Below are 15,305 nucleotides of genomic sequence, written 5' to 3'. Positions count from 1 at the left end.
TTCCAAAATATAGCAGAGGGAAGAACACTCTCAGACTCATTCTACGAGGCCACCACCACCCTGATACCAAAACCAGACAAAGATACTACAAAAAAAGAAAATTACAGACCAATAACACTGATGAATATAGATGCAAAAATCCTCAACAAAATACTAGCAAACAGAATCCAACAGCACATTAAAAGGATCATACACCATGATCAAGTGGGGTTTATCCCAGGAATGTAAGGATTCTTCAGTATACACAAATAAATCAATGTGATACACCACATTAACAAATTGATGGATAAAAACCGTATGATAAACTCAACAGATGCAGAAAAAGCTTTTCACAAAATTCAACACCCATTTATGATAAAAACTCTCCAGAAGGTGGGCATAGAGGGAAACTACCTCAACATAATACAGGCCATATATGACTAACCCACAGTCAACATCATTCTCAATGGTGAAAAACAAACCATTTCCTCTAAGATCAGGAACAAGACAAGGGTGCCCACTCTCACCACTATTATTCAACATAGCTTGGGAAGTTTTAGCCATGGCAATTAGAGAAGAAAAAGAAATAAAAGTAAAAGTAATCCAAATCAGAAAAGAAGAAGTAAAACTGTAACTGTTTGCAGATGACATGATGCTATACATAGAGAATCCTAAAGATGCTACCAGAAAACTACTAGAGGTAATCAATGAATTTGGTAAAGTAGCAGGATACAAAATTAATGCACAGAAATCTCTTGCATTCCTATACACTAACAATGAAAAATCTGAAAGAGAAACTAAGGAAACACTCCAATTTACCATTGCAACAAAAAGAGTAAAATACCTAGGAATAAACCTACCTAAGGAGACAAAAGACGTGTATGCAGAAAACTATAAGACACTGATGAAAGAAATCAAAGACAATACAAACAGTTGGAGAGATATACCATGTTATTGGATTGGAAGAATCAATACTGTGAAAATGACTATACTACCCAAGGCAATCTACAGATTCAGTGCAATCCCTATCAAACTACCAATGGCATTTTTCACAGAACTAGAATAAAAAATTGCAAAATTTGTATGGAAACACAAAAGACCCCGAATAGCCAAAGCAATTTTAAGAAAGAAAAACAGAGCTGGAAGAATCAGGCTCCCTGATTTCAGACTATACTACAAAGCTACATTAATTAAGACAGTACGGTAACCAGCACAAAAACAGAAATATAGATCAATGGAACAGGAAAGAAGGCCGAGAGGTAAACCCACGCACATATGGTCACCTTATCTTTGACAAAGGAGGAAAGAATATACAATGGAGAAAAGACAGTCTCTTCAATAAATTGTGCTGGGAAAACTGGACAGCTACATGTAAAAGAATGAAATTAGAACACTTCCTAACACCATACACAAAAATAAACTCAAAATGGATTAAAGACCTAAATGTAAGGCCAGACACTATAAAACTCTTAGAGGAAAACATAGGCAGAAGACTCTATGACATAAATCACAGCAAGATCTTTTTTGACCCACCTCCTAGAGTAATGGAAATAAAAACAAAAATAAACAAATGGGACCTAATGAAACTTAAAACCTTTTGCAAAGCAAAGGAAACTACAAACAAGACGAAAAGACAACCCTCAGAATGGGAGAAAATATTTGCAAATGAAGCAACTGACAAAAGATTAATCTCCCAAACATACAAGCAGGTCATACAGCTCAATTTCATAAAAACAAAAAGCCCAGTCCAAACATATGCGGAAGACCTAAATAGACATTTCTCCAAAGAAGATATACAGGTTGCCAACAAACACATGAAAGGATGCTCAACATCACTAATCATTAGAGAAATGCAAATCAAAACTACAATGAGGTATCACCTCACACCAGTCAGAATAGCCATTATCAAAAAAAACTACAGGGGCTTCCCTGGTGGTGCAGTGGTTAAGAATACACCTGCCAATGCAGGGGACACGGGTTCGAGCCCTGGTCCAGGAAGATCCCACATGCCGCGGAGAAACTAAGCCCGTGCATCACAACTACTGAGCCTGTGCTCTACAGCGTGCAAGCCACAACTATTGAGCCTGTGTGCCACAACTACTGAAGCCTGCACGCCTATAGCCTGTGCTCTGCAACAAGAGAAGCCATTGCCATGAGAAGCCCACACACTGCAACGAAGAGTAGCCCACACTCGCTGCAACTAGAGAAAGCCCACGTGTAGCAATGAAGACCCAATGCAGCCAAAAATAAATAAATTAAAAAAAAAAACTACAAACAATAAATGCTGGACAGGGTGTAGAGAAAAGGGAACCCTCTTGCACTGTTGGTGGGAATGTAAATTGATACAGCCACTATGGAGAACAGTAAGGAGGTTCCTTAAAAAACTAAAAAACAGGAATAAAGATGCAGACGTAGAGAATGGACTTGAGGACATGGGGGTTGGGGGGTGGGAAGGGGAAGATGGGACAAAGTGAGAGAGTAGCATTGACACTGACATATATACACTACCAAATGTAAAACAGGTAGCTAGTGGGAAGCAGCTGCATAGCACAGGGAGATCAGCTTGCTGCTTTGTGACCACCTAGAGGGGTGGGATAGGGAGAATGGCAGGGAGATGCAAGAGGGAGGGAATATGGGGATATATGTATATATATAACTGATTCACTTTGTTATATAGCAGAAACTAACACAAAATTGTAAAGCAATTATACTCCAATAAAGATGTTAAAAAAAAAAAGCTGGCTTTCACCTTGAGGGTGGGTGTATCATATCCTGGGAATCTTGGGCTTTACTTATGATGGATACAGGAGGCAGGAAGGACAAAAGATAAAGCTGAGGTCCCCCCACTACAGGGAAATGTAACAAGAAATCCTTGCGTGACACTGGAATTTCAAATGACCACACTTTCAATATAAGGACACATGGTAACTAAAAAGCTATTTTGAGATAAATTTCAAAGATATGAAATGTAACTAAATCGCCATGAACTAACCAATAAGACTAAAAAGTCCAAGTTATAAGACTTCTTTCATTATTCTCCCTACATTTTCTTTATCCATCTATATTTCAGTCTCCTAAAGAACTTCAATATCCTGTCAAGTGTAAGTAAAGAATGATGTATGACACTATCTACACGGTAAATTTACTGTTGTTTAAGAATAGGCATATCAAGTCTACCACTTTAAGATTTCATAAAAACAGAAAGGAAGCAATAAAACCAAAGGCTGGGAATTTTTCAACTATTGTCATGCAGTTTATGACAAGAAACTTTGGAATTCAAGGATAAGAAGCAGTACTCTTGAAAAAAAAAAAAGAAGAAGCAGTACTCTAAATGGCCAAGCTAAGTCTAGAAATATTGTGTAAGGCACTAATTGTAGATAAAAGATCACTTCAATTGAGATAGGAATGAGGAATATATTGCTGTCTCTGTCTGTGGCTCTGTTTCTAATCAAAAGTTTAAGTAAAATAATTGCAGGACTCTGGAAATTCACTTAGCCCTCTTTATGCATAAATCCAGACATATCACTATAAAATCTCACTGCTATTAAGTATCTTCAAATCAAATAATTATACAGGTAATGGTTTAGGTGATCTGAATTTAGAATGAATAAATCAATTTTACTTCTTTTTCTATTACATAAGCACAAAGGTATATTTCACTTAGCTCTAAATACACCATATTTAAAACACATAGTATCTAAACATCTTCATTATACATAGATCTACACAAAACCAAAATCATTTCATTACCTAATTACTGAGTTTTAAGACAGAAAGAAATAAGTAGAATTGGTTTTTCAAACCTGTTTTGATGTGAATATCTTCTCGTGTCTTCTGTTTTTTGAAATTCCCTCATGGGTACTGGCTTTACTGGTGAACCCTAGGCCAAAAAAAGAAAAACAGATCAATTTAACACATGTATCCACATGTATCCAGAAAAGTGTAATTACACAGCTCATATTCAACTTGGCATTTAGGGATCTGTATATTACACTAAAAATATTTTAACAGAAACTTCAAATGTGAATTTTCATGTTTAAAAGCATTATAGGCTGTATTACTGCTTTGGTGAAGCACAAAACTGTTCACAATCCAAAAACATTTATTTTAAAAAGAGCAGATTTTCTTCACACTGTATTTTATGAATTATAATGACCACATAGTAATATTTACTAGATGATAAGATGTGAAAGTTGAAAAGGATCTTAGAGATCATCTAGTACAAACTTCCATCTAGAACAGGAATTCCTACCAACCCTACCGTGACTTTTGCTCAGCCTCTCTTGAATATTTCTAGTAATAGGAAGTTCACTGGGGAGATTACATTTCTTTACTTCTTCATCATCATAAATTGTTACTTATGTTAGTCAGACAAATAGTCCTGGGGATGCTGGTGGAATACCAAGATAAAGCAAAAAGTAATTTCTATTTATGGTAAAATATGATATTAATTAAAAGAGAAATAGTGGCAATTTATTTATAAACTGAAGGGTAAAGGTCATTTCAAAAAACATTACCAAAGAAAATTAAACTGGCTTAAGTTATATGGACTATATACTGAAAAGTAAAATTATAAATCAAAGGTAGAGGCTCATGGGATATCACACCACATATTTTGTCAAATGAGAATCTATAAAAATAATATAATCTTACTTCAACACCAAAAATAATCATCAAAATGGGTATTCTGGAAGGGGGAAAAAAAAACTTATCCAAAAAAAAAAAAAAACCCTAAAAATCAAATGTAAAACTATTTATAGTCTATCTCCAAGGAATAGGTACATCACAAATAACTAGAAAATCTTCTTTGGTGACTTACTCCAAAGGGCTAAAGCTGACTCCCGTAAAGTCTGGGCATAATGATCGTATTAAATGAGATACAATTCTAGAATCTTGATGAGAGAATAATTACTCTAATTTCAGTGAATATGACTTTTTAAGTGAACAAAAATCTCTCCTAGTATGTTAACATCAGTGACTTATCACCCTGGTTTTACAATACTGCAATCACCTAAAATTATTGCAAGGGGTACATGAAATTTTCATGACAAAATGAATGTAACATTGGTTTAATTTAAAAAATAAATATGTCATAGTCTATAAATATAAGTCATACCTCATTTATCACAGTATCACTGTGTATGTGACAGGCATTATGATAAAATTAAACAATAGCAGAGTGTTTAAAATCTCAAATTGTTTTTAACAACCCATGTTTAGGTAGTATCCAAGAATATAAAAAAGTATTTCTTCACTGGTTATTAAACCATTTAAAATAATACTGCTTTATTTTATTTTTATAAGTGCCAAACTTTAGAAAGCCTTATGACACAGAAGTCATAAAGAGCCTTATGACAGAATCATAAAAACTACTATATATAGTAGGTAGATGGAATCAAAAAACTTATTACAAATTAGCCAATGGATTAAAGAAATGATACTACAATTTTTCATCAGTAGCATAACGTGCATTTTCACTTTTAGTAGAAACACCTCATCTACACAGCCTAATTAACAATAAAATGGTCAAAGAGAAAGACCACAAGAAAAAGGATTCCCTTTTAGATTATAATGTGCATTGTTAACTTAAGCTTTATTGCAAAGTAGTTGCCCTCTGCTCTAGCAGAAGTGCTTATAGCCTGAACCACAAGTAGTTTCATTAATCATAGGTACACACTGCTATCTGTAGGCTGCAGGACTTTGATTTACAGTAGTTCACTTTATCTTCTGGTTTCACTTTTCGAGGTTTCAGTCACCCACAGTCAACCATGTTCCAAAAATATTAAACGGATAACTTAAGAAATAAACAATTCATAAGTTTTAAATTGCATGCTGTTCTGATGAAATCTCAAGCTGTCCTGCTCCATCCCACCTGGGCTGTAAAGCGTCTCTTTGTCCAGAGTATCCTGCCTGTTAGTCCGTTAGTAGCCGGCTCAGTTAGTCTCTCTTGGTTAACAGATTGACTGTCGCAGTATAGCAGTGCCTATTTTACTAAATAATGGCCCCAAGTGCAAAAGTAGTGATGTTGGCAATTCGAATATGCCAAAGAGAAGTCATAAAGTGCCTCCTTTAAGTGAAAAGGTGAAAGTTCTTGAATTAATAAGGAAAGAAAAGAAATTGTATGCTGAGGTAAGATCTATAGTAAGAAGAAATCTTCTATCTGTGAAATTGTGAAGGAAAAAGACATACATGCTAGTTTTTTTTTTATATAATGTATTTTAATTAATAGCGTAGTACAGTTTTGTTTTTGTTTTTTTGTTTTGTTTTGCGGTACGCGGGCCTCTCACTGTTGTGGCCTCTCCCGTTGGCGGAGCACAGGCTCCGGACGCGCAGGCTCAGTGGCCGTGGCTCACGGGCCCAGCCACTCCGCGGCATGTGGGATCTTCCTGGACCGGGGCACGAACCCTTGTCCCCTGTATCGGCAGGCGGACTCTCAACCACTGCACCACCAGGGAAGCCCTATATGCTAGTTTTGCTGTTGCAGCTCAAACTGCAAAAGTTACAGTCACAGCATGTGATAAATGAATGCTTAGTTAGGATGGAAAAGGCATTAAATTTGTACAATGAAATATTTCGAGAGAAACAACATTCATATAACTTGTTACAGTATATTGTTATAATTTTTCTATTTTATTATTAGTTATTATTCTTAATCTCTTACTGTGACTAATTTATAAATTAAACTTTATCATAGGTGTGTATGTATAAGAAAAAAACATAGTACATATAGGGCTCAGTACCATCCGTGGTTTCAGGCAACCATCCACTAGGGGTCTTAGAATGTACACCCTGTGGATATGGAGTGGGGGGAATACTTACTGTACATAACTTTATCCAGCTTTAAATACAAGAATGTCATTTGAACACCAACAAAAAATACTGTGTTCAAAAGCCTTCAGACAGGAAGACCAAGGGTTTTTTTTTTTTTTTTTTAAAGAATGATAATAACACTCTATAACATGTCCCACTTGAAGTGACTATTCGCTATTTCTAAAAGACTAAATACATCATTCTCCAAAAAGGCCCCAAGTGTTTCTCAAATAATCCCTGCTCAAAGCCTGGGACCAACTCCAGACATTAACATCACACACACTGAAGTGCAGCCATTTTATTATGCTGACTAGATACACTGAAGAATGCTATTTCTACTTGAGACCCTTGGGGAATTGGCAGAGATTTTGCAGTGGGCTGAATGCTCATTTGTTTTCTAAGGCAACTCAATGCTCCACTATAAGAGACATCCAAGAATTTTAATGGCAAACAATTTATATTCTGTGTGACTTCACATAAAAGCGCCAATATAATTAAGCTCATCATAAAAATTCTATGGTTAAGTTTGTATGTTGCCCCAAAAGTCAGCAGTTTGGTTCAGTTCTTAATTACTGATCAAACTATGATTTACCAGTTAATAACAATAAAAAAACAATAAGAACAACAATGAAAAGCATCATATTCCTCTGCATTTTCTTCCAAGGCATAGGATACTCTTAGGACTTCTTTTATTCCTTCTTCAAAATTCTGAAATCTGTATTTTTATTTGAAAAATAAACCTAAACTTTACTTGAGAGTATTGTCTGATTTTAAGAATAAAGCTGAAAAACTCAGTAATAAAATTAGAACTAAATATAATAAAACAAATAATTAATCCTAAACCAACAAATCACTGATATGACAGAAATTTATACTGTCATAAACTGTTTTTACTAGGGGACAGCAAAAAATTTAAGCTTAAGTGTGTATACTACCTCATGAGAGATTCGCCGTTGTTCAATATATGCCATAAACTGTGAACTGAGGCTGTCTGAGTCCAGGCCCTTGGGTGGTCTCACTTCTTCCTCTTCTTCCTCTGCAGTACAGCTGTCAATATAGTCAATCTGATCCAGATCATGTTCCACTGTTCATACGACACATACACACACAGACATCAGAAAAAACATTCAAATTAGATAGCCAACAAAAACAATGAATTGCATTCTTTCCTTTTCTGTAACATTTTCTATTCTGAAACTGGGAGGAATAAGTTTAAATTTAATAAGCCTTTATTATTTAGTCCATGGCCACTCACAAAAATAGGCTAAAGAAAAAATCTTAGTCCTAATTCACTATAAAGAATGCAGTAATTGATGGTAATTATTGGAAAACAGACCTCTAATATCTCTCTTTTCTTTGGACAGCTCTTGACTATTTTAAACAAGACAGTTTGAGTTTGTGAGACAGATAAGAAGAATAATTTTTTAAAATCGGAAAATATATATTCTTTTAGTTTTTTTTTTTTTGCATGTTTTAGGTTAGGGGCTTAATCATACCTCTTTAAAGAGCTGGGAGGCAGAAAACCTAACACAATCAACTCAAAATAAAAGTGAAAAGACAGGAGGAAAGTGGACTTGGTGATAAAGAAGTAGATACTGACGACTGTTCCCTGTCCTGTAACTGTTGTCCATAACTAGAAAAAGATTTATTTTCCTATTTAGAAAATTATTTTCTAGAGGTCAGTATTGCAGATATTTTGTAGCAGTTTGTGGATGGAAGGAAATCATTTGAGGAATTTTTGCTTCTCAAAATGCTCTGGGGTGAGGAGAACATAAATAACATATAGCCACATCATTATTTCTTCTAACACAGTTGGGTGCACCCCATTAATTTGTTTTTAAGTTTAAAAAGTAACTATTTTTAAAAGCCACTTTAAATGGCACACTAGAAAAAAAAAAAAAAACTTACTACTAAGACGGTTTCTCCAGAGATGTATTAACTCCCAGCCATTATTGTATGGTGGTCTACAGGCTGCCTAAAAATTGCAGTTGCTGGGAATAGTAAATTTGAAGAAGTCTATTTCTTAATTTAGTTTTCTGACTCAATTATTTCTAAATAATTCCATAACAGCAGTTAATATAAAAATGAATTGACTTACCATAATTATGTAAATAGATAAAAGGCTGAAAAGGTTTTAAGTCTACATCCATGTTAGAAACCAGGTACATAAATGCATTTTTCGAATGTGCTACAACTTGTGTGACTAAATCAACAGTTCATTTTATAACTATCTCCCAAGAAAGCAGCATCACTTTTTCATACTGTCTAGAGCAGTGCTATCCAAGAGAAATAGAATGTAAGCTATGAAAGTGAACCACACATGTAATTTTAAATTATCTAGTAGCCACATAAAAAAGTCAAAAGAAAAGGTGACATTAATTTTAATAATATATTTTACTTTGTTCAATATATTTAAAATATTATTATAACATATAATCAATATAAAGTATTATTGATGTTTTACATTCTCTTTCTCATGCAATGGCTTCAAAATCTGATGTGTGTTTTATATTTATAGTACAGCTCAATTCAGAAAAACCACATTTCAAATGCTCAATAACCACATGTGGCTACTGGCACAGATCTAGAGATTATTTTAAGTCCGAAATGAACCAATGGGAAAGATATCTCATACAAAAGCAAGATTAAAATGAAAAGTACTGAAATGTTAAGTGACAGGAGTAAAAAAAGGATATAAGATGGTAAGGAAAAAAAGGCGGGGCAAACCATTTAATTGAACTCATAATTCAGAGATGAAAAGTCTTCTTAGATAATATAATAGATTTCTGGAAAATCAAAGTCATTTCTCCCTTATAGCTGGCCCTTAAAATTTAAACATTAGGATTTGGTAATTCAAACTAAAGCAATATTGAATGGAATGCTAAAATCAAGAGTCTGCTTCCGAAGCACAAGAAAGCAGAAAAAGCTCCGTTTGTTAATGAACTATAAAAATAAATTTAAAAAATTTTTTTAATTTAAATTACAAAATTTAAAATACCAGAATAAGGAAAACTTGGATTCAGATGCCCATGAAGAGCACAATTCCAGATGAAAGAAAAGGTAGACATCAAGGAATGCACTGAATTCCTAAAAGAGGACAAATAATGACCACAAAGAGAATCTTTAAAAAGGAGAATAGTAGGGCTTCCCTGGTGGCACAGTGGTTGAGAGTCCGCCTACCGATGCAGGGGACACGGGTTCGTGCCCCGGTCCGGTAAGATCCCACATGCCGCGGAGCGGCTGGGCCCGTGAGCCATGGCCGCTGAGCCTGCGCGTCCGGAGCCTGTGCTCCGCAATGGGAGAGGCCACAACAGTGAGAGGCCCACGTACCGCAAAAAAAAAAAGGAGAATAGTACTTCAAAGAAGATCATGGTTAAATCAAGATTAAAAAAGATCTATTCCAGGTAAACTGTCTTTAGTAAAGTTTCCTCCCAAAATAAGAATAAGGGAAAAACACTGTATTTTAATTGCAAGTCTGAAACAGAGAAACTGAAATTTAACCCTAATAGAAAACATTTTTTTTCTAATCAGATGAGAAGAGGAGGGAGGTCTTTAAAGAAAGACTGGAAGAAGCTACAGATACACAGATAAAAGGAGTGGATATGAAAAGGCCCCTTAAAAAGTCAGAGAGATTATAAAGACTTTGGATGTCGTCAGGAATCACGTTTACCTCCACCATTTGTTACTATTATACTGCTGCGATTCTCCTGGTACTGGCTTTCTCTTCGTAGTCTTTGTTCTTTAGTAATTTCTGCTACTCGAAGAGGCAGATCTGAAAATTCATCTGTAGGCTTAAATAAATAGCAGAAACATTAAAATAAATCATTTTAAGTTTTAAGACAACATGGTACTTAAAGCACAGATATATTATTATATATATTATATATTATATATATTATATATATATTATATATATATATTCATTAGAACTTATATTTAAGAAGAAATAGCAAAGTAGTTTTACAGATGCATCTAGAGATGCACATATTATCCAACAATATGAATGTACTTAATGCCACTGAAACCACTCTTAAAAATGGTTAAAATGGTAAATTTTATATGTATTTCACCACAACTTTAAAAAAGAATAGGGTATATATGACTCTATATACATACACATATGAATTTAAGGTATTGACATAAATGTATCAGTATTGATATAGCCACAATCATGTACACACCCACCCAGGCACAAATACCCAAGCAATTACAAATAACAAATGGGCTGTATTCCAAAATTAATTTGCTTTAGACTCCCAATAAAACAATGTTACAAATGGTACATTACTAGTCTTGCTAAACAAAACCTTCATCATTTAACCTAATTTATAGCTAAAATATTATACCTTAGTAATTTAAAAAGAAGAGAGAAAACATAATGCTGATAATTAAAAGAGAAAAATGAGGGACTTCCCTGGTGGTGCAGTGGTTAAGAATCCACCTGCCAATGCAGGGGACACGGGTTCGATCCCTGGTCTGGGAAGATCCCACATGCTGAGGAGCAACTAAGCCCGTGCACCCTAAAGCCTGCATGTCACAACTACTGAGCCCACGTGCTGCAACTACTGAAGCCTGCATGCTGTAGGGCCTGCACACTGCAACTACTGAGCTGGTGTGCTGCAACCACGGAAGCCTGCGCGCCTAGAGCCCGGGCTCTGCAACAAGAGAAGCCACCGCAATGAGAAGCCCACGCACCACAACGAAAACCCAACACAGCCAAAAAAAAAAGAGAGAGAGAAAAATGATATAATTAGCTGAGAAAGTTACTTATTTATCTTGAGCATGTGGATACTCTTCATTAAGGTTCCCAACTCATTACCCATCAGCCTACAGTTCTACTTTCTCACCTTACAGTACCCTTTCTACCACCTCTGCTCAAGATTATACAGGCCCTCAACGTTCAGGTCTCAGTTGTAACTGGCTCAGTTCCCATTTGACCGTCCAGGATATAAAATTATTTATACAACACAATGAGGTAACAAACATGTAAAACACACATGGTAAAAGATGGTAAAGAGGGGCTTCCCTGGTGGCGCAGTGGTTGAGAGTCCGCTTGCCATTGCAGGGGACACGGGTTCGTGCCCCGGTCTGGGAGGATCCCACATGCCGCGGAGCGGCTGGGCCCGTGAGCCATGGCCGCTGAGCCTGCATGTCCGGAGCCTGCGCTCCGCAACGGGAGAGGCCACAGCAGTGAGAGGCCCACGTACCAAAAAAAAAAAAAAAAAAAAAAAAGGTAAAGAAACATAATATCATTTCTGATGGTAGGATTATGTGGGATTTTCACTCCTCCCTTGGCTATTCTATATTTTATATAACAAGAAATTGAGTCCAGTTAAGACACTTAACCATTTTCATCATTTTATTTTTCCTTAAGTTATAACATGCAGAATAGAAGAAACACTTACTTCATTCCCTGACCATCTCTTATCACCACTGTCCACACTATTGAAACCTGAATCAAGGGCTCCATAGGGGCGACCTGAGTATAATTCTTCATGGCTGCCAAAAAGAAACTTTAGTTGTTAATGTAAAGTTTGAGATTTTAAAAATTAACATTTGAAATAAATCAGATGCAATTTTACTAATAAACATTTTCATGGCATTCAGGGACTTAACTATTGAGAATGAAATGAATATTCATTTAACTTTTTAATATGAAAAATTCCAAATTCAAAGAAAGTAGATAGAATAGTATAATGAACTCCCATGTACTCATTATCCAGCTCTAAAAATATCCACATTCTGACTTCATCTATTCCTCCAGCCATTCCCAATGCCCCCCTCAATTATTTTTATTTTTAACAGTACTCTTTTTCTTAAAGTGAAATTTACATACATTTAAATGCACAAACCTTTGACAAATGAAAACATCTTTGTAACATACACACCTATCATGATATAGGACATTTCTACTTTGCCAGAAAATTCCCACACATCCCTTCCCAGTCAACTTCCTTTACCTCACCACTATGTGCTCCTAAGAGGCAACTACCATTCAAATTTTTTTCACCTGACTTAGTACAGAACATCCTCAAAGCTGTCCAAGATCTAATTCCTGGAACCCATAAATATGTTACTTTACATTGCAAATGGGAATTAAGGTTGCAGATAGAAGTAAGGTTGCTAATCAGAGGACCTTAAATTAGGGAGATTATCCTGAATTATCTGAATGGGCTCGATGTAATCACAAGGTTCCTTAAACATGGAAGAGGGAAATAGAAGAGGAGGATTCAATGCTGGCTTGAAGATGGAGGGAGGGGACCAAGAACCAAGGTAAGAAGACAGCCTCTAGAAGTTGAAAAAGGCAAGGAAATACACCCTACTCAAAACCTACAGAAAAGAATGCAGCTCTGCCATCATCTTAATTTTAGCTCAATGAGACCACGATTTAGACTTCTGACCTACACAACCATAAAATAATAAATCTGTGTTGTTTAGGCCTCTAAGTTTGGGGTGGTAACAATAGAAAAGTAATACAATTAGTTCTGCTTATTCCAGAATGCATAAAAATGGTATATGTACTCTTTTTCTACTCAGCATCATGTCAGTGAAATTCTTGACATTTTTAATACCCTGGAGTAGAATGGATGAATTGTATGGTAAGCATAGGTTTAACTTAAAAAACAAAAACAAAAAAACCCTGCCAACCTGTTTTTGAAAGTAGCTGTATCATTTTGCATCCCCACCAGCAATGTATTGGAGTTCCAGCTGCCAACACTGTATTCCCAGTCATTAATTTTAGTTATTATTCTGATGGGTATAAAATGTGGTGTTAATTTGTATTTCTCTGATGACTAGTGATAATTAACATCAGTGATATTTAATACCTTTGTATGTGCTTATTGGCCGTTCATTTATCTTCTTTTGAGAAATGTCTGTTCAAATCTTTTGCCCATTAAAAAATGCAACATCAATAACCTTAAAAATATTTTGCTAAGTAAAAGAGGCCAGACAAAATGCTACATAATGTTCGATTTCATTTCTATGAAATTCGAGAAAATGCAAAACTATACTGACAGAAAGCAGATCAGTGATTGCCTGGGGCTGAGGGTGATAAAAAATATATATATCGTGATTGTGTTGGTAGTTTTGTGACTGTATTCATGTACTAAAACTCACTGAATTGCACATTAAAATGGGTAAATTTTATTATTTGTAAATTTTATCTCAATAAAGCTGTTAAAAAAAAGTGCCAATCCATTTTTCCAAAATGGATGTTCCAGTTTTACTTTTTACATATTGTATTACATAAGCAATATGAGAGCACTGGTTGTTCCACATCCTAACATTTGGTGTTCTCAGTCTTAATTTTATTCCTTCTTGTAGATGTGCAGTGGTATCTCATTACATTTCGATGATGACTAGTGATAAGCACCTTTTTGTGTGCTTATTAGTCATTTATATATCTTTCTTCGTAAAGTCTATTTAAGCCTTTTGTCCATTTTTCAACGGGGTTGTCTTTTTTTTAAATTAACATCTTTATTGGAATAATGGCTTTACAATGCTGTGTTTCTGCTTTATAACAAAGTGAATCCGTTATACATATACATATATTCCCATATCTTTTCCCTCTTGAGTCTCCCTCCCTCCCACCCTCCCTATCCCACCACTCTAGGTAGTCACAAACCACTGAGCTGATCTCCCTGTGCTATGTGGCTGCTTCTCACTAGCTATATATTTTACGTTTGGTAGTGTATATATGTGATGCCACTCTCTCACTTTGTCCCAGCTTACCCTTCCCCCTCCCCATACCCCCAAGTCCATGCTCTAGTAGGTCTGTGTCTTTATTCCTGTCTTACCCATAGGTTCTTCATGACCTTTTTTTTTTTTCTTAGATTCCATATATATGTGTTATCATTCGGTATTTGCTTTTCTCTTTCTGACTGACTTCATTCTGTATGACAGACTCTAGGTCCATCCATCACACTACAAATAACTCAATTTCATTTCTTTTTATGGCTTGAGTAATATTCCATTGTATATATGTGCCACATCTTCTTTATCCACTCATCTGTCGATGGACACTTAGGTTGCTTCCATGTCCTGGCTATTATAAATAGAGCTGCAAAGAATATTTTGGTACATGACTCTTTTTGAATTATGGTTTTCTCAGGGTATATGCCTAGTAGTGGGATTGCTGGATCGTATGGTAGTTCTATTTTTAGGTTTTTAAGGAACCTCCATACTGTTCTCCATAGTGGCTGTATCAATTTGCATTCCCACCAACAGTGCAAGAGGGTTCCCTTTTCTCCATACTCTCTCCAGCATTTATTGTTTGTAGATTTTTTGATGATGGCCATTCTGACCGGTGTGAGATGATATCTCATTGTAGTTTTGATTTGCATTTCTCTAATGATTAATGATGTCGAGCATTCTTTCATGTGTTTGTTGGCAATCTGTATATCTTCACTGGAGAAATGTCTGTTTAGGTCTTCTGCCCATTTTTGGATTGGGTTGTTTGTTTTTATGTTATTGAGTTGCATGAGCTGCTTGTAAATTTTGGAGATTAATCCTTT

General features: G+C 35.5%; 1 protein-coding gene across 9 annotated transcripts in view; it reads right to left on the bottom strand.

Annotated features, from left to right (window-relative positions):
- The window catches only part of LRCH3 (leucine rich repeats and calponin homology domain containing 3), a 116,029-nt gene that overhangs the window by 36,109 nt on the left and 64,615 nt on the right, over positions 1 to 15,305 (bottom strand). For all 9 annotated transcript variants that reach the window (XM_060150422.1, XM_060150426.1, XM_060150427.1 and 6 more), the window contains exons 7-10: positions 12,195 to 12,288; positions 10,460 to 10,580; positions 7,725 to 7,873; positions 3,783 to 3,859 (exon numbers count right to left, since the gene is read on the bottom strand). In XM_060150422.1, the coding sequence (XP_060006405.1) occupies positions 3,783 to 3,859; positions 7,725 to 7,873; positions 10,460 to 10,580; positions 12,195 to 12,288 (441 nt within the window). The remainder of the gene's footprint in view (positions 1 to 3,782; positions 3,860 to 7,724; positions 7,874 to 10,459; positions 10,581 to 12,194; positions 12,289 to 15,305) is intronic.

This window comes from Lagenorhynchus albirostris, chromosome 5 (assembly GCF_949774975.1).
Source record: "Lagenorhynchus albirostris chromosome 5, mLagAlb1.1, whole genome shotgun sequence".
Taxonomy (NCBI): Eukaryota; Metazoa; Chordata; class Mammalia; order Artiodactyla; family Delphinidae; genus Lagenorhynchus; species Lagenorhynchus albirostris.
Note: the sequence above shows the minus strand (reverse complement) of the source record. Positions and strands in the feature narration are given on the sequence as shown.